This window comes from Echinops telfairi, unplaced genomic scaffold (assembly GCF_000313985.2).
Source record: "Echinops telfairi isolate 266 unplaced genomic scaffold, ASM31398v2 ScPeMD7_3509;HRSCAF=4178, whole genome shotgun sequence".
NCBI lineage: Eukaryota > Metazoa > Chordata > Mammalia > Afrosoricida > Tenrecidae > Echinops > Echinops telfairi.
The window spans coordinates 13,014,577-13,038,714 of NW_022107407.1; the positions used below are offsets into that span (position 1 = coordinate 13,014,577).

General features: G+C 40.0%; 1 protein-coding gene across 19 annotated transcripts in view; it reads left to right on the top strand.

Annotated features, from left to right (window-relative positions):
- Positions 1-24,138, top strand: part of MYT1L (myelin transcription factor 1 like) — a 723,101-nt gene that overhangs the window by 483,561 nt on the left and 215,402 nt on the right. For all 19 annotated transcript variants that reach the window (XM_045294233.1, XM_045294236.1, XM_045294234.1 and 16 more), the window contains exon 9: positions 23,102-23,460. In XM_045294233.1, the coding sequence (XP_045150168.1) occupies positions 23,102-23,460 (359 nt within the window). The remainder of the gene's footprint in view (positions 1-23,101; positions 23,461-24,138) is intronic.

Here is a 24,138-nt window from a genome sequence, read left to right on the forward strand (position 1 = left end):
CGACACCTCGTGATCGAACAAGCTAGTGTGCTTCTTCCATGTGGGCTTTGTTGCTTCTGAGCTAGATGGCCACTTGCTTACCTTCAAGCCTTTAAGACCCCAGACATTATATCTTTTGATAGCCAGACACCATCAGCTTTCTTCACCACATTTGCTTATTCACCCTCTTTGTCTTCAGTGGTTGTGTGGGGAAGGTGAGCATCATAGAATGCCAATTTAATAGAAGAAAGTATTCTTGCATTGAGGGAGTACTTGAGTAGAGGCCCAGTGTTCTTCTGCTACCTCAATAGTAAACCTATAAAGATATGCACATAGATCTATTTCCCCATCTTCATATATAAATATAATTGCATATGTACATGCCTTTATTTAGACCTCTATAAATGCCCTTTGCCTCCTAGCTCTTTCCTCTATTTCCTTTGACTTTCCTCTTGTCCCACTATCATGCTCAGTCTTCATTTGGGTTTCAGTAATTCCTCTTGGTTACATTACCCAAGATCACGCCATACCAGGCCTCCTGCACCCTCCTCACCACCGATTTGCATCACTTGTTGTTCCCTTGTCCCTGGGTTTATTAACACCACTACCTTTCCCCCAACCTCCCCCTCTCCCAGATCCCCCCAGAACTGTCTGTCCCGTTGTTTTCTCCTCCAGATTGTTTGTCCAGCCTATCTTATTTAGACAAGCCTGTGGAGATAATAACATGCACAAAACAAGACAGAGCAAAACCAAGCAACAATATACAACAAAACAATAACAATCCAATGACAAAAGCAAAACACAACAAGAAAGAAAACCTTGTAGTTAGTTCAAGGACTGTTTGTAGGCCTTCAGGAGTGTTTTCCAGTCCAGTCTGTTGGGGTACCACACCCTGGCCCCAAAGTCCACCTTCAGCATTCCCTGGGGACCTTGCTGCTCTGTTCCCTTGCTTGTCTATTGCACCCCCTTAGTGTTTTGCCTCAGTGTGGCAGGATCAGGTCAGGCACAGTTCCCACACTGTGTCTCTGGTGTTGTCCCCTGTAGGGCTATGGGTCACTGAGGGACATCGTGTTTCACAGTGGGGCCGGCCATGTGGTCCTCGCTGTGGACTGGCTGCTCTAATTGGGAACATCGTCCTCAAGATCTGGTGGACCAGGATGTGCTCCACTCTCTCCTCTTCCCTGTTCATCTGTTCCTGTGTGCTCTGATCAGATATGTCCCTCTCCCAGAGCTGCATATTCAGTGTCGTCCTTTGAAATAAATTATTCTGGGGGGAGGGGCAGGTGTCCACGTAGAAGTTGGTATTGGGGCCGGCCCCTCAGACCTCTCCACTGGTTCCCTGCTCCACGCCAGCATGTTGCATTCACATCTTGGAGCACTGGGTTGAAGTCCGGTCTCTCTTTCCCTGTAGAGATATAAATAATACTCTCCCCTTGGGTAGGTTAGTGCCCTGTGCCCCCACTACCCATTTCTTTATTATTTTTTCTCCTTTCCCCACCTCCTTTTTAGTTGGCTACCATATGTATCCCTGTATTTGGTCTGGTCCCTGCCATACTACTTGGTCCTCATCTCAGCAATGTTTGTATACAGTAACTTTTACCCTATGCCCCTTTTCCATTTTTTTTTTTTAAGTTTACCTCAGCGGACTCATGTTGTACTTATCCTTTGGTGCTTGGCGTACTTCGTTTAGCGTGATTTCCTCCAGTTCTTCCCATGCAGCAATGTGCTTGATACGTTCATCACTGCTTTTTGACTATGCGTAGTACTCAACTGTATGTATGTACCACAGCTTTTTAATCCAATCATCAGTTGATGGAAATTAGGGTTGTTTCCAAATCCTTGCAATTGTGAACTGTGCCACAATGAACATAGGAGCTCAGATGTCAGGCTTGGTTTGTTTCTTGCCTCTTCTGGGTATATGCCCAGATAGGGGGATTGCTGGGTCGTATGGTAACTCGATTTCCATCTGTTTTAGATATTGCCACATCGATTTACATAGTGGCTGTACATACTTATAGGTACACCAGCAGGGATAAGAGTTCGATTCTCCACACAGTCCCTCCAACACTTGTTGCTTTTCGATTTTTTTAATTGGGCTATCTTTGAGGGTGTTAGATGGTACCTCATTGTTGTTTTAATTTGCATTTCTCTTATAGCTAAAGATTGGGAACATTTTCTCATGTTTGTTGGCCATTCAGATTTCTGCCCCTGTGAAACTTCTGTTCAGGTCCTTTGCCCACCTCCTCAGTGGGCAATTATTTTTTTTCTTTTTGGAAGCTAGCAGAGCATTGTAGATTTTAGTAATAAGGCTATTGTCTGATGTGTCATTGCTAAAGATGTCTTTTCAGTCCATGGACTCTTTTGTCACTCTCTCGGTGAATTCTTATGATGTACACAGGTGTTTTACCTTCAGTTTATCCCATTTTTCAATGTGTGCCTCCTCTGTGTTTGTGTCCTTCCCTATTTCTGACAGCTTATGTATTCCCTGTGCCAAAGTTCTCAAGTTGGTCCCAGTTCCCTCATTGATGGCCCTAATAGTTTGGGGTTTAATTTCAAGGCCTTTGATCCACCTTGAGTTTATTCTTGTGCGTGGAGTGAAATAAGGGTCTTGCTTCATTTTTCTGCAGGTAAATATCCATTTTTTCCAGCACCACTTGTTAAAGAGGGCATCTGCTTCCCATTGGATATTTTTGGGGTCCTTATTAAAGATCAGCTATCTGTATGCTGATCATTTTATTTCTGGGTTTTCAGTTCTTTTTCATTGGTCTGAGTATCTGTCATTGTACCAATACCATGCGGTTTTGACAACTGTAGCTGTATAATATGTGCTAAAGTCAGGTAAAGCAAGCCCTCCCACTGTGTCCTTCTTCTTGAGGAGTTTTCTGCTAATTCTGGGCTTCTTCCCTCTCCATATGAAGTTGGTAATGAGCTTTTCCATTTCTTTGAAGAAAGATGAGGTTAATTGTATCGGGATTGCTTGTTTTTATAGTGCCTTAGGCAGAACTGATATCTTGACTATATTGAGTCTTCCAATCCACGAGCATAGGATATTCTTCCATTTGCTGAGGTCACTCTTGGTTTCTTGTGATAGTGTTCTGTAGTTTACCCCATATAGATCTTTTGTTCTTTTAGTCAGGTATATCCCTACATATTTCAATTTGTATTTGGCTATTGAGAAGGGTACCACCATTTTTATCTCTTCTGTGGTCTTATCCAATGAGTATAGCAGTCCGATGGGCTTCGTTTGTTGATCTTGTATCCTGCCACTCTGCCAAATTCCTCTATTGCTTCCAGTACTCCCCTTGTGGAGCTTTTGGGATTTTCCATATATAAAATCATATCATCTGCAAATAATGATATTTTCACCTTTTCCTTCCCCAGATGAATACCTTTGATGTCTTTTCTTTGCTTTATGCTGTTGGTTAAATCATCCAGCACGATATTAAAAAGAGTCGGGGCAAAGGGCATCCTTGTCTGGTCCCCTTTTTCAGTGGGATTGTGTTAGCCTTTTCTCCATTGACTACAGTGCTGGCTGTTTGTTTTTCATATATAGCTTTTATTGTCTTGAGGAATTTTCCTTCCATTCCTATCTTCTCAAGTGTCTTAAACAGGAATTGGTGTTGGATGTTGTCAAATGCTTTTTCTGCATCTTTTGATATTATCATGTGGTTCTTATAGTTTTTCATGTCAATGTGGCAAATGATATTAATGGTCTTTCATATGTTGAAAAATCCCTGAATCCCTGGTCTGAATCCCACTTGGTCATGGTGAATTATTTGTTTTATATACTTTTGTATTCTATTGGCCAATATCTTGTTAAGGATTTTTGCATCGATGTTTGCATTAATCTGGGTACTTTGGAGAAACAAATCTACAGCAACTCATGTATAAGAGAGAGTTTTATATAAAGGTTAAGTGTGCATCAAGAAAACATCCCGATCCAGTGCTGCCCAAACTCACAAGTCCAAATTTTTATAATTTCTGTTCTTTTGCCATTAGTAGGATTGTCCTGCTGACTCTGCTCTAGTTGTTGTAAATTTTTTGCCAGCATATCAATCATGAGTCTCTCTTCCTTTCTCAGATGTGCATGTATTGCTATGAAACTTCCTGATAACTGCCTTTACTGTGTCCCATAAGTTTTGGTACATCATGTGCTCATTCTTGTTGGTTTCTAGAAATTTCCTAATTTCATCTCTGATCGATGCCAATATGCAATGCTTTTGCAGTGGAGAGTTATTCATCCTCCAGTTGTTTGCTCTTGCTTTCTTCATCTTCCTTTTGTTGATTTCCAGCCTTATGGCACAGTGGTCAGAGAGAGAGGTCTGTATGATATCAATGTGCTTAAATTTATGTAGATTCACCTAATGCCCCAGCATGTGGTCTATCTTTGACTATGTGCCAGGCGGGCTTGAAAAGAATGTGAATTTTTTTGTATTTGGATGAAAGGCTCTGTAAATATCTATCAGGTCAAATTGTCTAATTGTCATGTTTAGATCTCTAGCCTCCTTGTTGAGTTTCTTTCCCTGTTATCTATCTTTCTCAGAAAGCAGTGTATTAAATTCACCCACTATGATTGTTGAGGCTGTGCTTTCTTTTTTCATCTTTTGGAGTGTTTAGTTGACGTATTCAGCGGGTCTCTCATACGGGGAATATATGTTTACAATACTTACTGGTTCTTTGTCTACCATTCCCTTAAACATTATATAGTGTCCCTCCTTATCTCGTTTTATAGTTTGCACTTTGAGGTCAATTTTATCAGAGATTAGGATTGCAACCCCTGCTTTTGTTGAATTACTGTTTGCTTGGTATGCCTTTCTCCAGCCTTTGATTCTCAGCATATTTTTGTCTGTTGCCTTGATTTGTGTCTCCTGTAGGCAGCAGATTGATGGGTTGTGTTTTTTAAGCCAGTCTGCTAGTTTCATTCTTTTATTGCCTGTGTTCAGGCCATTGACATTTAGGGTTATTTTCTCTATCTGCAGACTCTGTGACGTCATCTTATACCTTTGTGTTGGGTGTTTTCCTACCTTCCTTTCTCATTAGTGTGTTGTGCGTGTGCGTGTGTGTGTGTGTGTGTGGTCTGTTTCTTTTTGTTGCCCTCTGGGTGAAGTTGTTCTATGTGGCTTTCTCTTATTTGTGCTTGGTGAGTGTAGTCTTCTGCCCATACTGGGTCTGCAAGGATCTTTTGTAGGGCGGGGTTTCTTCTAACATATTCTTTGAGTTTTTCCTTTTCTGGGAAGACCCTTCTCCATCTATCTTGATAGATGATTTGGCTCAGTAGAGTACTCTTTGGTTTGCATTGTTTTCCTTGCATTTTTGGAATATGTTACTCCACTCTCTACTCTTCTTCATAGTTTCTGCTGATAGGTCTGAGCATATTCTTATTTGGGAAACTTCATATGTGATTGCTTGTTTTTCCCTAGCTGCTCTCATGATTTTCTCCTTTTCTGCAAAGTTGGATAGTTTAACTATTATGTGCCTTGGTGATTTCTTCTTGGGATTCGGTCTACTTAATGTTCTTTCAGCATCTTGAATGGTTGCCTGGTTTTCATTCATTAAGCTGGGGAAGTTTTCCTCCAAGAATTCTCTCACTATTGTTGCAGATGACTTCTTTGTTGTGTCTTCCTCCGGTAAGCCAATAATTCTAATGTTGTTCCTATTCATAACATCTGACATAGCTCTTAGGTTTTCTTCAGCTTCTCTGATGATCTTATTAGATGTTTGTTCACGTTTGTTAAAGTCTGCTTGGCTGTCCTCCAAATCACTGGTGCAGTTCTCTGCTTCCTCCAGTCAATTCTCGAGGTCCGTGTATCTGCCACTGGTTTTTGTTATCTCCTCTGTAAGCTGTTGTATTTCCCTTTGGTGTATGGACTTTATCTCCTCTATCATTTCATCCTTTTTCTGTATTGTTTCCTTCATATCCTGTATGACTCCAAGCAGCATTCGGAAAATGTCTTTCTGTCAGAGGTCAATGTCTGCTTCTATGCAGGACATCTTCTGCCATTGCCTTTTGTTTCTCCTGTATTTTCATTGAGGTCGTTAGGGCTGATGGCTGTTTGCATTGTGTTGTTTTAGAGGAGCCTGGTACCATGGTCCAGGGAGTCGAAAAGCACTGGCTCTCTCTGGGAGACATGTAGGAATGCTTCTTCAAAATGCCTACAGCTAATTTCACTATGGAATTAACCTACCACTTTATCTTCTGGTGGCTTCTCTCTCAGGGGAGTGCCCCATAAGGCTGATGGGTTGCCTGCTTTGGTGTTGTGGAGGTTGGACAGAGGTTCCTACAGTAGCTTAGAATGTTGCCGAGTGTTGGCTGAGCCGCCTTAGGCCTTTAGAGGCACTAAGGTGGGCAGGAGAAAGTTCCCTCAGTCACATGGGACAACAGGAAAAATAAGAGCTCCTCCAGGCACACAGGCAGGAATTTCCCTGTAAGTTGGGCTGAGTGTCCCCTGGTAGAGGTCTCCAGGTCTTTCCCCAGCCTTGGGCTAGCTGCAAATGGTGGAGCTCACCTAGCTGGGGGTGGGGCAGGCGTAAATGCCCTAGGGTAAGGGGAGTGGTCTGGAGCTCAGCAGTGGAGTGTGAGAGAACAGGAAAGAGACAAAGAGGAGGGAAAAAATTAAAGTAAGCCATTGAGACTATGAGGGGTTAGAGAGAAGAGAGGGAAACAAAAGTGACAATGTAGCTTAGCCCAGATCCCAGCCCATGGGGATGCAAGGTTTAGTCCCTACCCAGAGGCAGGTGGCAGCAAACTCTGGCTGTGTTGAGATTAAGCCCTGGCGCTGGCTCCAAATGGTCCTGGCTTCAGCCAAGACAGTGGTGGTGCTAAGATCAAGCCCTAGCCGGCCTCTGCTATGGTGAGCCAAACGCCCCCAGCCCCTCAAACCCTTGTGGGTCTGTGCCTACTTATCTTTATGATGCTCCTCCTATGATCCTGCCATGTTGAATTTCCCTCTAAGCAACTCTCCTGGGCTGATTTCAGTGGAGTCCCTCTGGTATGTGTTACTCAGTCGCCATCTTCCCGGAAGTTTGACATTTATACATTTGTTGCCATCCTCATTCTCAAAATATTTGCTTTACACTTGAGCCCCTAATATCAGCTCCTCATTTTCCCCTCCCTCCCCACTTGCTCCTCCCTCATGAACCCTTCCTAATAAATAAATTATTATTATTTTGTCATATCTTACACTGGCTGATGTCTCCTTTCACATACTCCCTTCACCCACTGTTGTCCATCCTCTAGGGAGGAGGTTATATGTAGATTCTTGTAATCAGTTCCCCCTTTCTACCCCACATTCCCTCCACCCTCCAGGTATTACCACTCTCACCACTGGTCCTGAAGGGGTCATCTGTCCTGGATTCCCTGTGTTTCCAGTTGTTATCTCTACCAATCTACATCCTCTGGTCTAACCATGCTTGTAAGGTAGAATTGAGATCATGATAGTGGGGGGAGGAAGCATTTAAGAACTAGAGAAAGTTATATGTTTCATCGTTGCTACCCTGCACCCTGACTGGCTCATCTCCTCCCCACAACCCTTCAGTAATGGGGTGTCCAGTTGCCTACAAATGGGCTTTGAGTCTCCACTCTGCACTCACCCTCATTTACAATGATATGATTTTTTTTTTCTTTGATTGCCTGATACCTGATCCCTTCAACACCTTGTGCTTACACAGTCTGGTGTGCTTCTTCCATATGGGCTTTGTTGCTTCTGAGCTAGATGGACATTTGTTTATCTTTAAGCCTTTAAAACCCCAGACGCTGTATCTTTTGATAGCTGGGCACCATCAGCTTTCTTCACCACATTTGCTTATGCACACATTTGTCTTTAGTAATCATATCGGAAAGCTGAGCACCCACTGATATGATTTTTTGTTCTTTGATGTATGATACCTGTTCCCTTCTACACCTCATATTCACACAGGCTGGTATGTTTCTTCCATGTAGGCTTTGATGCTTCTGAGCTGGATGGCTGCTTGTTTATCTGCGAGCCTTTCAGACCCCAGATGCTATATCTTTTCATAGCCAGGCACCATCAACTTTCTTCACCACATATGCTTATGCACACATTGGTCTTCAGTGATCGTGTCGGGAAGATGTGCATCATGGAATGCCAATTTCATAGAACAACGTGTTCTTGCATTGAGCAAGTATTTGAGTGGAGGTCCAATGTCCATCTGCTGCCTTAATACTAAACCTATAAATATATGCACCTAAATCTATTTCCCTACCATCCTATATAAATATATTTATATATGTACATGCCTGTATTTAGACCTCTATAAATACCCTTTGTCTCCTAGTTCTTTCCCCTATTTCCTTTTACTTTCCTCTTGTCCCACTATAATGCTCAGCCTTCATTTGGGTTTCAGTACTTTCTCTTGGTTACATTGCCCTTGCTGAATCCCTACTAGGCCTCTCACACCCTCCTTGCCACTAATTTTGGATCACTTGTTGCTCCCCTGTCCCTGGGTTAGTCAACACAACCTACTTCCCCCCACTTCCCCCTCTCCCATGTCCCCCCAGAATCATTGGTCCCATTGTTTTCTCCTGTGGACTGTTCATCCAGCCTATCTTATCTAGATAGATCTGTAGAGATAAAAATGTGCACCAAAAAAACAAGGTATAGCAAGACAGGCAACAAATTAGAACACAGCGATGACAACAAAAAGGAAAACCAATGACCCATAAAAGAATAAATTAATTAAAAGAAAAAGAAAAAATTTTGAAGAAAGAAAAACCTGTAAATTGATCAAGGTCTGATTTTTGAACTTTAAGCGTGTCCTCCAGTCAAGTCCAATGGGGTGCCATGCTGTGGCCCCAGAGTTTATCCTTTGTACCCCCTTGGGAGCTGCCTGCTCTGCTCCCCACAGTGCTCTGCCACACGCCTTTAGTGTTTTCCTTTGGTGTTGCGGGGTCAGTCCAGGCCAGTCCCAACACTGAGTCTCCAGTGTTGTCCCGAGTAGGGGCCCTGGGACAGCCAGGGACAGCATGTCTCATAGTGGGATTAGCTATATGGTCCACTCTGTGCATTGGCTGTTCAGAGCGAGGATATCTTCCTCCAGGCCTGGTGGGGCAGGATGTGCTCCACTCTATCTTCCTGCCCATTCATTTGCTTCCATGTGCTCTGATCAGACATGTCCCTCTCCCCTAGCTGCAGCTTCAGTGCCATCCTCTAACGTAAATTCTTCTGGTGGGAGGGGAGTACTTTCAATATTTCTCTCCAGCACCACAATTCAAATGCATTGATTCTTCTTCAATCTTCCTTATTCAGTGTCCAATTTTCACATGCAAATGAGTCCATTGAAAAATACTATGGACTGCATCAGGCACACCTTAGTCCTCAAAGTAACACACTTTCTCTTTAATACTCTAAACAGGCTTTGTTCAGCACATTCACCGAATACAAAATGTCTTTTGTTATCTTGACTACTGTTTCCATGAGCATTGATCATAGATCCAAGCAAGATAGAAATCTTGAAAACTTTAACATTTTCTCCATTTATCATGATATTACCTATTGGTTCAGTGGTGATGATTTTGGTCTTCTTTACATTGAGTTTTAATCCATACTGAAGACTGTGATCCTTGATCTTCATCTGCAAGTGCTTCAAGTTCTCCTCACTTTCAGCAAGCAAGATTGTGTCATCTACATAGCACCGGTTATTAATAAACCTTTCTGGTAATTACATAATCTGCTGTCAATTTGAAACTTAAGAGTGAACGGGTGGAGTTTAGCCTATCAATCATTTCACAGCTTGATGACCTCTTTTGGAGGCACTAAGGAGCTCAATAGCCCGCTGGTAGCAGGACACATGCTCACTCTCTGTGAGACATTACTGATTACCAGCCCGATGGAGCTGTGCTGATGAAGTCAGAGCCCTGGGAGCTAGAGGAGCCACATGGAGACCCCTGCCAGCACTGAGATGCTTACACTACCAGTGGATCCACAAGACCTTCCACCCACTGGCCTGTGATCTTCCTGAATTTGGCATCATGGCATATGTTTTGTGAGTCTAAAGATAACTTTATAGATTGGTATCAGATATATGGGCTAATATAGGACTTATGGACTTGATCTGGACTGAGCTGGGACGTTTTCTTAATATTCAACTGCTTTTGTATATGAAGCTCTTTCTTATACACATATGAGTGACTATGAATTTGTTTCTCTAATCAACCCAGACTAACACAACCTTCCTCCAATTATGATGCCACATTCTTCTTCATATAGTCCAGCTTCTCTAATGATTTTCTCAGCATACAGATTGAACAAGTATGGTGAGAGTCTACAACTGTATGTAAAACTTTCTTGATTTTAAAACATGTAGTAGTCCCTTGTTCTGTTTGTACAGCCTCATCTTGAACAATATACAAGTTGTACAAGAGCACAATTAAGTGTTCTGGAATTCCCATTCTTTTCAAGGTTATATGTAGTTTATTATGGTCTACACAGTCAAATGCCTTTGCATAGTGAATAAAACACAAGTAAACATCTTTCTCGGTTTTTTGTTTGTTTGTTTTGCTTTGAGCAAAGGCTTATCTGACATCAGCAATTATATTTCTTGTTCCTAGGCATTGGTCAGCTGAAATGGGTTGGTATTGGCCTTCTTCATTCTGGCAATCACATAATTTAATATACTAAGAATGAAAACTTCAAGAGGAATGGCATTACATTAGTCATCAAAATGGACACTTCAAGGTCTATCTTGAGATTCAACTGTCTGCGATAGGATAATATCTCTACTCATAACAAAATTCAATTAAATATAGCTGTTATTCAAATGCACTCACCAAGTCCTAAAGTTAGTGATGAATAATTCTACCAAATTCTTCGGTATGAAAGTGATCAGATATTCAATCAAGATGCACTGATAATTATTAGCAATTGGAATATAAAACTTGGAAACAAAGAAGGAACAATGGTTGGAATATAGGGTCTTCGTGATAGAAATGAACCTGGAGATCTCATGACAGAATGTTGCAAGACTAACGACTTCTCCATTGCAATTTGTTTGGTCAACAACAGAAAAGGTGAATATCCACATGGACTTTTCTAGATGAAATACAAAAATATCAAATTGACATCATGTGCAGAAAGAGATGATTGAGCGCAATACCAGCAGCTAACAGTGCAGGATCTGTCTGTGGAACAAATCATCAGTTGCTCATATGCAAGTTCACGTTGAAGCTAAAGAAATTAAAACAAGTATCTGAAAGCTAAAATATGTTAAGAACATCTCAAGAACAGATTTGATGTGTTGAATACTATGATAGAAGACCAGATGAGCTAGTAGATGACAGCAAGCACATCATACATGAAGAAAGCAAAGGTTATTTAAAAAAAAGAACAACAGGAGAGAAAGATCATAGTGGATGTCAGAAGAGATTCTGCAACTTACTTTTGGTCACAGAAATCAAAGAAATTATGAAGTTAAGGAGCTGAACAGAACCTTTTAATGGAAACTTTGAGGAGATGTAAATTATTATAATTAAATTTGAAAATACCTACAATTAGAAAGCCAAAAAAGGAGAACACATTAAACATATCTGAAACTGAGGGAAAAAATCCATGCTAGAGCTGCTATATTGAAAGATTCTATTGGGAAAATATTTAATGATGTGTGAAACATCAAAAGAAGATGGAAAGAATACACAGAGAATTCCAATATCAACAAATCAACATTCAACTATTTCAAGAGATGGTATATGATCAAGAATTGATGGCACCGGAAGAAGTCCAATCTGCACTGAAAGCATTAGCCAAAAGCTTGTCTGCAGAAATTGATGGACTCCCAATAGAACTATGTCAGCAACCTGACAAAGCACTGAAAGCACTGACTCATCTATGCCATTAAGTTCAAACAACAGTTGCCTGGCCAATCAACAAGAAGAGATTTATATCTGTACCTATGCCAAAGAAAGGTATGAGGAATGAGGAAATTATCAAGCAATATCACTAATATCACATGCAAGTAAATTTTTGCTGAAGATCATTCAACAATGTTTGCAGCTGTATATTGACAGAGTTTCCAGACATTCAAGGTAGACTGAGAGTGGGGAATAAGAAATGTTATTGTTAATGTCAGATGGGTCTTGACTGAAAGCAGAGAATACCGGGGGCGGGAGTTGGGGGGTTGTTTACTTGCTTTTGCAAAGGCATTTGACTGTGGATCAAAGCAAACTAGGGACAGCATTGATAAGAATGGGACATCCAGAAGACTTCCTTGTGCTCATGCAGATCTTGTACATAGATCAAGATGCAGTTGGACACACAGAACAAGGGACTAGTGCATGTTTTAAAATCACAAAAGGTGTGTGTCATGGTTGTATCCTCTCACCATATTTATTCAATCTGGATGCTGAGCAAATAATCTGATAAACTGGACTACGTGAAGAAAAATGCAGCATAGAGATTAGAGGAAGATTTTAACAACATGAAATATGCAGATGATGAATCTTGTTTGATGAAAGTGAAGAGAACCTGAAGACCTTTCTGAGGAAGATCAAGGATTACAACTCTATGTGTAAAAAAAAGCCATCACACCTGGATCAATAGATATCATCATATAGCGAAAACACTGAAGTATCAAATAGATATCATCATATAGAGAAAACACTGAATTATCAAAGATTTAATTTTACTTGGATACACAATAATTTCTCATGAAAGCAGCAGCCAAGAAATCAAATTATACATTACATTTGGTAAATCTGCTGCACAAGAGCTCTTTAAGGTGTTAAGAGCAAGGATATCGCTTTGAGAACCTAGATGCCGCTACCTCAATCCGTGGTATTTTCAATTACCTCGTATACATGTGAAAGATGGACATTAAATAAGGAAGACCAAGGAAGAATCTATATATTTGAATTATAGTGCCATTGAAAAACATTGAAAGTACCATGGACTACCAGAGAACAAACAAATTTGTCTTGGATGATGTACAACCAGAATATTCTTCAGAAAATAGATTGTATTTTGGCCATGTTATCAGAAGAAATCATTCCCTGGAAATGAAAATCATACTGGGTGAAATAGAATAGCAATGAAAAATAAGAAGACCCTTTGGATTGTTTGGTACAATGGCTGTAAACATAATAATTGTGAAAATGATGCAGGACCAGGCCGTGTTTCGTTCTGTTATACTTATAAGACTTGGAATGGAATCAAGTATACCTAACAGCAACAACAATTCCATTGTATTTCTGTCTATCTGGGTATGTTATAAAACTGTGGATTTGTTGTCTTTTCTGAAATACTCCTTTGCATTGATCGTCATGATCCTAGAGTAATCTGGATGTGATTGAGCCATGAGGCAGGCAGAGCTCACATTCAGCAACGGACTGGGAAATACATGCCAGCTGGGCAAGAGAAAGAAGAACCCTAGCCCACTCTTCTTCAGATATGCAAAATTCTTTCCTTCAAGGTTTCGTGCCCACCTCATCACCAGACAACTTGTTAACAGAATATAGATTTAGGGGAATCCACACTCCCAAATATCATCTGGTTCCAGAATTACATTCCAAAGCGTTGCTTTGAAATATTCCAAACTATTGAGTCTCATAGACCATGAGGTATCTGGTTACTTGAATAGGATTTTGAGCCACATATTGTTTAGCAAAGATAGAGTGAAACCCGCCTTATGGCCTGAACTTTGTTGTCACATTTAAAACAGATACCAAGAACAGGCAGCAAACAAATATGTATCAAATGTATGACAAAAGGGGAATTTGTTGTTGGAGTATCAAATTTATTAACACTTTACCTTAATGTACATAGAAAAATTCTAGTCTCAAGCTATTTGAATTGGCAGGGACAATAGAAATTTGAAGGCAAGAAATGGTTGATTAAGTTAATCAAAATTGTTTAAAATATAGGATAAGGCAATAAAGCTAATTCAGGTAAAGATAAAAGTAGATTAGAAGATAAATTTGACCCACACTTTGCTAGTAAGTTTTAACACACAAAAAAAGGAAACCATCTTGATAAATGGAATTTTTTTTAATTTTATAGCAGAAAATGGACTATCAACCATTTCGTTATACATATAGGTAAACTGAGAACTATTATGGAGTTAAAGTGACATGATCCTGATTGCCCAATTCGTTAACAAACCTAAGGTCAAAATCCAGGCCTCTGGGTATACCAGCATGTTGTTTGTGAAATGCATTACATTAAAAGCCACATCTGTTTGATTATGGCCACATGCCAGATTGTGACTAGTTAGTAAAACACAACTTAACTCATTACTTTCTCTTTTAGTCTCTCTCAACCAGTTTACAACTTGAATTTCTACGTGCATCACTGGTTTACAGACCCATATTCATACTCTTTACTCTCAGCTATTTTTCTACTCTTACTTACTGCTTCTCCTTTCTTCTCACCTATTCCTCCACTCCCTAGAGTTTTCCTGGAATGGGAACTGAGCAGATATAATGAGATAAGAAAAGGCAGTCTAAAAAATGCAAAGGGACATGTGGAGAGAAACAATATACAAACTGTAGCTACACCGACATTGAGCCCATTCCAACTCATAGTGACGCTATCTGGCAGCGGAGTGATGGCCCAGTGGGCTTCTGATCGCGTAACTCTTAATGGGAGTAAAAAGCTGTCAGATTGGTGCTGACCCTATATACGATAGAATGAAGTGCTTCTTGGTCCCACGCCAATCACACAATTGTTATGTTTGAGTCCATTGTTGCAGAGAGTGTGTCCATCCATCTCCTTGAGGAGCTTAGAAATCACACATCTGTGTACCCATTTTACAGATGAAGAAAGTGAATTCCAATTTAAGCAGTAAGTACTAAGTATTCACAGTAAGATGGGAATAAGGCACCTCAACTCTTGGCACTGTTCCGTATTTGCATCCTCTTGGACACCAAATTAATAACATTATCTTTCGTAGAATATGAAAAACACCCAAAATGCAAGAAAAACTATTAGTTCCCTTAGGAACACAAAATGTTTTCTACTCCTTTCATTAGTGTGTGCAGTCTAATTGTCTTAAAAGTATTGGTAGTAGAAACAATTAGAATAATATTACGTTTCCAAAGGCATAAGGAAGAACCTGTGTGGAATAACTGAATCCTTAAATAATAATAGAAACAGAAAAACTGTAACATAAATCATTTATTACTTATTATAGCTTTAAATTAGCATTATTATGCAGTATTCATTACTTTGAGTACTTTACATTGAGTACTTTGAGTACTCATTACATTGAGTACTTCTCATGCACGAAGTACTATACTAACCTCTTAAATAGTACATATTTAATAACATATTTAACTAATTTTTATTTCTATTTTCCCATCCCTGTATGAGATTATGATAATGATGTACAAAAGTTGGAAGACTATCCAAATCACTCTATCAGTAAGACCTGTCATAAGCAATCCAAACTCATCATTTCCAAATAAAATCTATAATGATCTATAAATAAAATCTATAATGGACCTCTTTCTAAGTCACTCACAAAGGAAACATCTAATTCTGTTCCTACCTTTAATGGTGGGACTCCCACACAGGAGTCTAAGCTGTGCAGCGGAATATAAATCAAGACCCTCAATCTTTTTCATTTCTTTTCATCCATCTGTCATCCCAACTTGTGCTATGACTGCCTTTCTCAATATACTTACTCTAAACATAACTGCTGCTGGGATATTTGCACTGGCTTTGCCCTGCCCTCCCAATCTCCAGTCTCATACCTTTCTAATCTGATCTCATTGCTCCTTGTCATTCACTTTTAAACATGCTCATTTGATTGCATAATTGGCCCACAAACTTGACCTGACACGTACTCTCAGTTCTCCACTCCCATTCTCATGACTATCACCACCTTCATATGCAGTAAGTTTCCATTTTTGTTAGGTTCCTAGTTTTCTGAACCTATCATGACCTTTATGTTTTTTTAAAAAAGTCATTGTATGGGGGCTCTGATCACATTCCATACATCAATTGTAGCAAGCATATTTGTACATATGGTGCCATCATCATTTTTACTTTCTATTTGAGACCTTGGTATCAGCTCCTCTTTTTCCCTCCCCACCCCCCTCATGACCCCTCGATAAATTATAAATTATTATTGTTTTCATATTTTACACTGACCGTTGTCTCCCTTCACCCATTTTTTGTTGTTCATCCTCCTGGGGTGGGGAGGGGAGCTATGTGTCAATCATTGCTATCAGTTCTCCCTTCCTCCCCTCCTCCCCCCATCTTCTTCCTACCCTCCTGGTATTGCTGCTCCCCTTTCTGTTCCTGAGGGGTTCGCCTGACCTGGATTCCATATGTAGTGAGCACTTATCTGTACCAGTGTACATGCTCCGATCTAGCCAGAACTGAAAGGCAAGACTGGGGTCATGTACTGGGGGTTGAGGAATCCTTAAAGAACCAGAGGACTACTGTGTGTCTCATCTGGGCTATACTGTGCCCTGGTTGACTCATTCATTCTTTATGACCCTTCTGTGAGGGACTATCCCATTGTCTACAGATGGGTTGGGGGTCTCTGCTCCAACCCGCCTCATTCTTAGCAATATGTTTTTTGTTCTTTTTTGGGGTCTTCTGCTACCTGTTACTTGATTCTGTTGACACCTCATGATTTCACAGGTTGGTGTGATTTTTCCTTGTGGCCTTGTTGCTACTCTGGTAGATGGCCACTTGTTTAACTTCAAGCCTTTAAAACCCCAGATCCTATAGCTTTTGATAGCCAGGCACAATCAGCTTTCTTCACCACATTTGCTTATGCACCCATTTTGTCTTCAGCGATCGTGTTGGGAGGGTGAGCACCACAGAATGCCAGGTTGTTAGAATAAAGTATCCTTGCATTGAGGAACGGCTTGAACAGAGGCCCCATGTCTGCCCACTTCCTCAATATATTGCCATATAAATATATGTACATAGGCCTCTATCATTATTAATTATACCTCTATTATTATTAATTAATATATTTACATAAGTACACACCTATGTTTATTCTTCTACCCATAGCTTTGCTTCCTAGATCATTCCCCTGTTTCCTTTAACCTTCCTCCAACCCCACCATCATGCTCATGCTTTTTCTACTTCTTAGTAATTCCTTTCAGCTAGATTGCTGTTGCTCCAGCACCACCAGGATCTCTATATCACCCTCATTTTTTATTTTAATTCCCTATTTGTTCCCCTGTCTATGGTGCAATTTGCTCACCACTCCTTTCCCCCGCTTTGTTCTTCCTCCCAAGTCCCTCCAGAACCATCAGGCCCATTGCTTTCTCCTCGGACTTGCTTCCCATGCCCACTCTACACAAGCAAGCTAAACATCAATAACAGAGACAAAACAAAAAAGGAATAAAAGATTGAATTTTTAAAAAGGAAAAAAAAAACTAGCACAAAAACCCCGAAAAAGCGTACATAATTCCAGATCTGTCTGCTGCACTGACATTTATGACTATCTTCCCGCCAGTCCTGCGCAGTTCCAGGAACTGCCCCTCTTAATCTAAAGTCTATTTTGGGGAATCCTCAGGGGTTTTGTTGCTTGGCTTTGCTCCCATTGCTGATCTGTAATGTTCCTTCCGGTCCTCTGTGCGTTAGCAGCTCGGTACAGAAAGTTGTCCTCAGGGCTCGGTGTGCCAGTATGGGGCCTAGACCCTGGCTCTCTCTTTATCCTTCTTGATTTGCTTCTGTATGGGTATGGGAGGTTGGCCCCTCTCCCCAACCTGTAGGTTTAGTGTTCTCTTCCATAGCATACACTTCTAAGGGGGTTGGGATATCATTTTGGCTCTGATTGGGGCTGGCCCTGTAGACCTCTCTGTTCATGAATTGCTCTGTGTGGTTACATTGTCCTCAAGGTTTGGCAAACTGTAGTTGGGTGGATGTTGGTGTCAGCTCCTCCCTGAATGCTTGGTAGAATTCTCATGTGAAGCCATCTGGTCCGGGAGCTTTTATCATTGGTAGTTTTTTGATAACCATATCTATTTCTTCTTTTGCTATGGGTCTGTTAAGGTTCTTGACCTCTAGCTGGGGATAATCTAATGAGTGATTGTTTTTCCCAGTATTTGTTCATGTCTTCCACATTGTTGAATTCATTAGCATATGGACTTTCATAGTACTTTGTGCTTTCCTTTTAATCTCATTGGTGTCAATTGTGATTTCCCCCACTTCATCCCTCATCCTGGCCATTGCTGTTTGCTCCTTCCTTTCCTTGGTTAGGCTTGCCAGTGGTCTGTACATTCTGTTGATCCTTTCAAAGAACCAGCACTTTGCTGCACTGAATTTTTGCATTGTTCTCTTTCCTTCCCATTCGTTTAACTCTGCCCTGATTTTTAATATTTCTTTTCTTTTGCTATTGGAGGGGCTATTCCATTGACTCTGTTCTAGTTGCTGGAGATCTTGTATCATGTGTCAATCATAAGTCTCTTTTCCTTTTTCATATATGCATCAATCACTATCAAACTTCCTCTGATAACAGCTTTTGCTGTATCTCATAGGTTTTGCTACATTATATTCTCATTCTCATTATTTTCTAGAACGGTCCTATTTTACTCTCTAATCTGGGCCACAGTACCCATTCATGTTACAGAAAATCATTATTCATCCTCGAATTGTTTGCCCTTGTTTTTCTGGTCGTCCTTTTATTGATCTCCAGCTTTATGGTGTGGTGGTCTGAGAGGGATGTTTGAGTGAGCTCTGTGTATTTGAATTTACTCAGGCTTGACTTGTTTCTCAGCATGTAGTCTATTTTTGAAAATGAGCCATGAGCACTTGAAAAGAATGTGATTACTTTTGCATTTGGATGGAAAGCTCTATAAATGTCTATGAGGTCCTAATTGTAGTGTTTAGCTCTGTAGCGTCCTTGCTGAGCTTCTTTCCTAGTTATCTACCTTTCTCTGGTAATGGTGTATTAAAGTAACCTACCATGATTTTTGAGTCTGTGATTTCTTTTCATCATTTGAATTATTTGTTTGACAAATTCCATGTGTCTCTCGTTAGGTGAGTATGTATTTATTGTGCTTACTGGTTCCTAGTTTACTGATACTTTGAGCATTATAAAGTGTCCATCCTTGTTTCTTGTGATGGTTTGCACCTTGAGGTCAATTTTGTTGGAGATTAGGATTGCAACCCTTGTTATTTTTAGTTGCCATTTGCCTGGTATATTCTCCTCCAGCCTTTTATTCATAGTCTATTTTTGTCTGCAAGCTTAAGATGTGTCTCTTGAAGGCAGCAAATTGGTGGACTATGTTTTCGAGCTTGTTCTCTAACCTTTTTCTTTTATTGGGTGAGTTCATGCCGTTGACTTTCAGAGTTAGTGGATTCATTGCTGTCATCTTGTACCTTTTGTGTTGGGCACTTTCCTATCTCCCTTCATATCAATGTGCTGTGTTTTTGTGGGGGGCTTTATTCTTGCCTTCTTTTCTCTCTGAGGTAATGTTATCTTGGTAGTTGTTTTTGCCATGTTGTCTTCTGAATGGAGTGTGCTGTATAGAAGTCTCCTGATTTTGTTTGGTGGATGTTGGTCTTCGGACCACAGTGACTTGGCAAGGATTTTCATCAGGATTGGATTATTTAGCTATCCTGTTCCTTGGTGAGTTCATCCTGGGATTTAGTTTAATTGGTGTCCTTGCTATTTCCTATATGAATGTCTGATTTTCATTCATTAAGATGGGGAAGTTTGCCTCCAGGAGTTCCCTCACTAATTTAACTGTAAATTTCTTTGTTGTGTCTTGTTCTGGAAGGCTAATTATTTTAATATTGTTCCTATTCATAGCATCTGTCATTGGTCTCAGGTTTTCTTCCACCTCTTTGATGATCTTGTGTGACTCTTTCCCGTTTGTTGAAGCCTACCTGGTTGTCCTCAAGATCGCTGATACAATTCCCTGCCTTTTCTAGTCTGTGAGTGGAGTCAGTTATCTTGTGTTTTGCTTCTGTTGCCTCATCCATTATCTCTTGTATTTCCCTTTGGTGTGTGGACTTCATGCCATCTATCATGGACTTCATTTTCTCTATCATTGCATCCTTATTTTACGTGGCTTCCCTCAGATTCTGTATTACCCCAAGCAGCATTCTGAAGTTTTATTTATTTTTATTTTTTTGTAGTTCAGCCTCTTATTCTTATATGAATGTTGTTAGGTTTAGGACTTCTTCAGCTGTAGTGTTTTGTTTTTCTTGTTTTCTTGTTGAGGGTGTTGCGTTCTGTGTCTCCTTTTGGAAGAACTGGGTACCATGTTCCTGGGAGACCGAGGGGCTCTGAGCTCCTTCTCTGTGTAACTTATAAGAGTGATTTTGGGGACTACATGTGGCCTACTATAGTGGTGGGTCAGGCTGATGTGTAGGTGGGATGCCATGGCAACTCAGTGGCTGGAGGTGGTGGTGGTGGTGGTGGTGGGCCTCAGAAGGTATGCTGAGGTAGGTGACTGGAGATATGCCACTGGGCCAGGTTGGGGAAGGCCTTCTGTGTGGGCACAGGCTTGGTCTGGACTCTCTGGCCACAATTTGCAGTCTTTGAATGACTGTGGAGCCCCAAACTGACTCTAGCTGTGGCTTTCAACCCTTGGCTTTTCCTGTTTGGTTAAAATCCTAGGCTGTGCTCTAAAAATTAGAGTTCTGCCTATCTTGTTATGTTAATATTATGGTAATAGACCAGGACAAGATTCCTAGAGGCTTACTTTCAATTTTAAGAAAACGAACACAGCCTGGAATTGTTAGCGTTTTAAAAATAAAATAATATTCTTTTTTTCCCTTCTTTTTATAATGGGCTTTTTGGGTGCCCTGGTATCCAGGTGTGCTTCACTGTCCCCCAGGGAAGGGGCACCAGATTATCTTAGTGGTTTGGAGGCCGATTGAATCTGAATTCTCCCCCAGCAGTACTCCTATGTCACTTCAGGCCTTCTCCTGCACTGGCAGGCACAGAGCTGGGGAGAGGGGAGAAGGGGATGGCCAATGTAGTCACTCTGTTCCTGACTGCAGAGGGCGGGTTTAAGGCCCAAGAATGCAGGAGCAGGGTGGATAGTAGAGAGGGGAACTCCTGTGTGAGGTCTTGTGGCTAGTTCAGAAAGACTCTCTGTGTGTCTGGGATTATGACCACCTTTAGACATTAGCATGGAGGAATTACTGTATGCTGTGAGTCTCAGATCTTGGGTGTACAAAGGAGTGGTGGACGCCATCCCGCTGGGTCTGGTCAGGGATTAGCAGAGCTCACAGGCAGACACAGTGCACTTAGAGCATTTTAGCAAGTTCTTGAATCACTCCATGGGTGAAAATTGCAGGGGGAGGTCTGAACCACACCCTAGTACACGGAATCTATTGTTAGCACCCTGCCTCCCAATATTGGCCATCTTACCTCTTAATTTTCTGATGTAACAAAAGAAGCACTGGGCAGGTGATTGTACCTGGGTGCCATCTTGACTCCTCTCCATCATGTCCTTTTCTTATATTCAAGTTTTTGCAAATTTTCGGCTGTTTATTTTAAATATATCAAAATAATGTTTTATTTACCTCCCAAATATGGTGGATTTATCTTTTAAGACTTAGCTCCAATATCACTTCTTCCTGGATAACATCCTAACATCCTTGAGTAGTTGCTCCTAATTTTCATGACATAGCATATTGTACATATATTTATCACTCTGATTATCACACTTCATCCACTTACTCAATGTAAATCTTTTGAAAGGCTAGGCAGTGCTGTGAATTTTGTGTACTAGGATGAAAAGTGATACATAGTATTAAAGTGGTATGTAAATCATAACACTGGACCACAAATAAAGACAAAACAGTGCCATTGAGTTGATGGCAACTCATATCAACTCTATAGACATGGTAAAATTGCCCTTGTGTTTTCTGAGACTTTGACTCTTTACTGGAGTAGGAAGCCTCATCTTTCTCCCATAGTGCAGCTGGAGGTTTCAAACTGCTGACCTTGAGGTTAACCATCCAGTGTGTAACCACTGTACCTCCAGAGCTCCACCACTATACCACAAGTGCCTTGAATTGAAGAATCATGGGTTTCACCTCTGAATTTCCTACATGTCACAGGGTCTGAAATACAGGACACTTTCAAAATAAATGTGCACAAGATGGATTCAAGACTGAATGAACACTTAACCACTATCAGTCTAAAAAAAAAAGTAATAAAAGTGTAAGCATCCACTATAAAGATATTCAGTTATCTTTGAAATTACACATCCCACTAGAGAAAATGGAGTACTTACCCACAGTATTTTTGGCACAATATATCATTCTCTTATGTCTTATAGCCTTTGTTGGGTTTTCAGGAAAAATAAAAGCTATAAATACTATTGTAGCTTTGAAATTTTGGCCTGTCACCAGAAAAGATTGTGATCCTTTCCCCTAAAGGTCTTACCCAAGTTTACATCCATTTCATCACAGCGATGACTGTCAATAGCAGTGAGGTTGTTTTCATTTCCTCTTTCAAAACTATTATATTGGGAGTTAATACGGATATCATAGCATTCCATAATTCAATCTTAAAAAGTAGCATTTCACAAATGCTACCACAATCATTTTCAAAACATTCTTTTGGAGTTTGTTTTCTACAATGCTGGAGATGAGACCTAGGAACGAATAACTTTAAACTGTGTAGTTGTTCTCATCTATAAGAATGTATGGTCCATCTTCTGTGAGTTGATCATTATGTACAAAGATATAATTTTATTGATAGGTTATACAAATCCATATATAGCCAAAAGTCTTTCACTTTTTTTGGTTTCACATTAATGTATATCTGAAAATGTGGTACATCTGAACTATTCTTACTTTAAATTGTACATTAAATGTGGCTTATATTTAATAAAATATTTTATTAAAATTGTGGTGTTGAGTGCATGATATGAATATTATGCTACTGCTAGATAAAGCATGCTTGTGAAACTCATTAAAATCTTCGTGCCATTTTTTTGAATTCCATCATTGAGGATTTAGGAAACTCATTAGGTAAATCCCTAAATGTTACCAAACAAATGTAATCTGTATTTATTTGCAATAGTATTTCATTAACATATTTTGGAATTTGTGTGAGAATATATGTTTGTTTCAAGTCTTCCAGAAATGTACTGCTAATATTCATGCTTAAATACCTTGGTAAAGGATTTGTAATTTTCAAAGATAGTAAAAAATAGCTTTTCTTTTTGTTTTAACAGTGTATATGGTTGCCCCTTGGCTAAAAAGAGAAAAACACAAGATAAACAGCCCCAAGAACCAGCTCCTAAACGAAAACCATTTGTAGTGAAAGCGGACAGCTCCTCAGTAGATGAATGCTACGAAAGTGATGGGACGGAAGATATGGATGAGAAGGAGGAGGATGAAGAGGAAGAGTACTCTGAGGACAATGAGGAGCAAGGAGATGAGGATGAAGAGGATGAGGAGGTAGACCGAGAGGAGGAGGAGGAGGAGATTGAAGATGATGATGATGATGATGAAGAAGATGGGGATGAAGTGGAGGATGAAGATGATGAAGAGGAAGAGGAGGAGGATGAGGAAGAGGAAGAAGAAGAAAATGGTAATCTTTAAATGTTAGCAACGTATCAAATAATGGTTTGAGTCTGTTTTTTCACATGAATTATCTGATGTTAATATACATGTAAAACAATTTTGACATAAATAATTCTGGCTAGTCAGTACTGAAAAAAATTACCCTTTTTGGTGCCTCTAACCTGTGTCTTAAAGGATTCCTTCAAATTATCAGTTAGATTTTATATTTTATTTCAGTAAAATTAGTGTTCAAATCAATTGTCATAATAATTTGTTGAAATATTTATGCTGTGCATATTTAATTAGCTTAACAGAAATTAGCAAAGAAGTACAATTGGCACACTATAGATTTTAATTTTACATTTTCTTCAATGGTTTATCAAAGAGATACTATTAGCCAAAGTAGTGTTACTGGAGTGGCTCTAGTCGCATGCTATCTTGTGGAAGCTTTTTAACTACTGGAACATCAACTGGTAATGTAGATTTTGTCTGTCAATTGCCAAACTTTATCTAAGTGACTGCCCTATCAGGAGAATGAAGAAGACAACAAATGAAATAATGAATTGACCATTTTTTTCTATATTTGAGAAGCAGTTTTTCTGATTTTAGATGTCCAGCATTGTGAATGAAACACACAAGTTAAAAAACCACACACAAAAAAAACAAAAAGAACATGATACGCAGAGTAGAGGGGATGCTTTAGGCT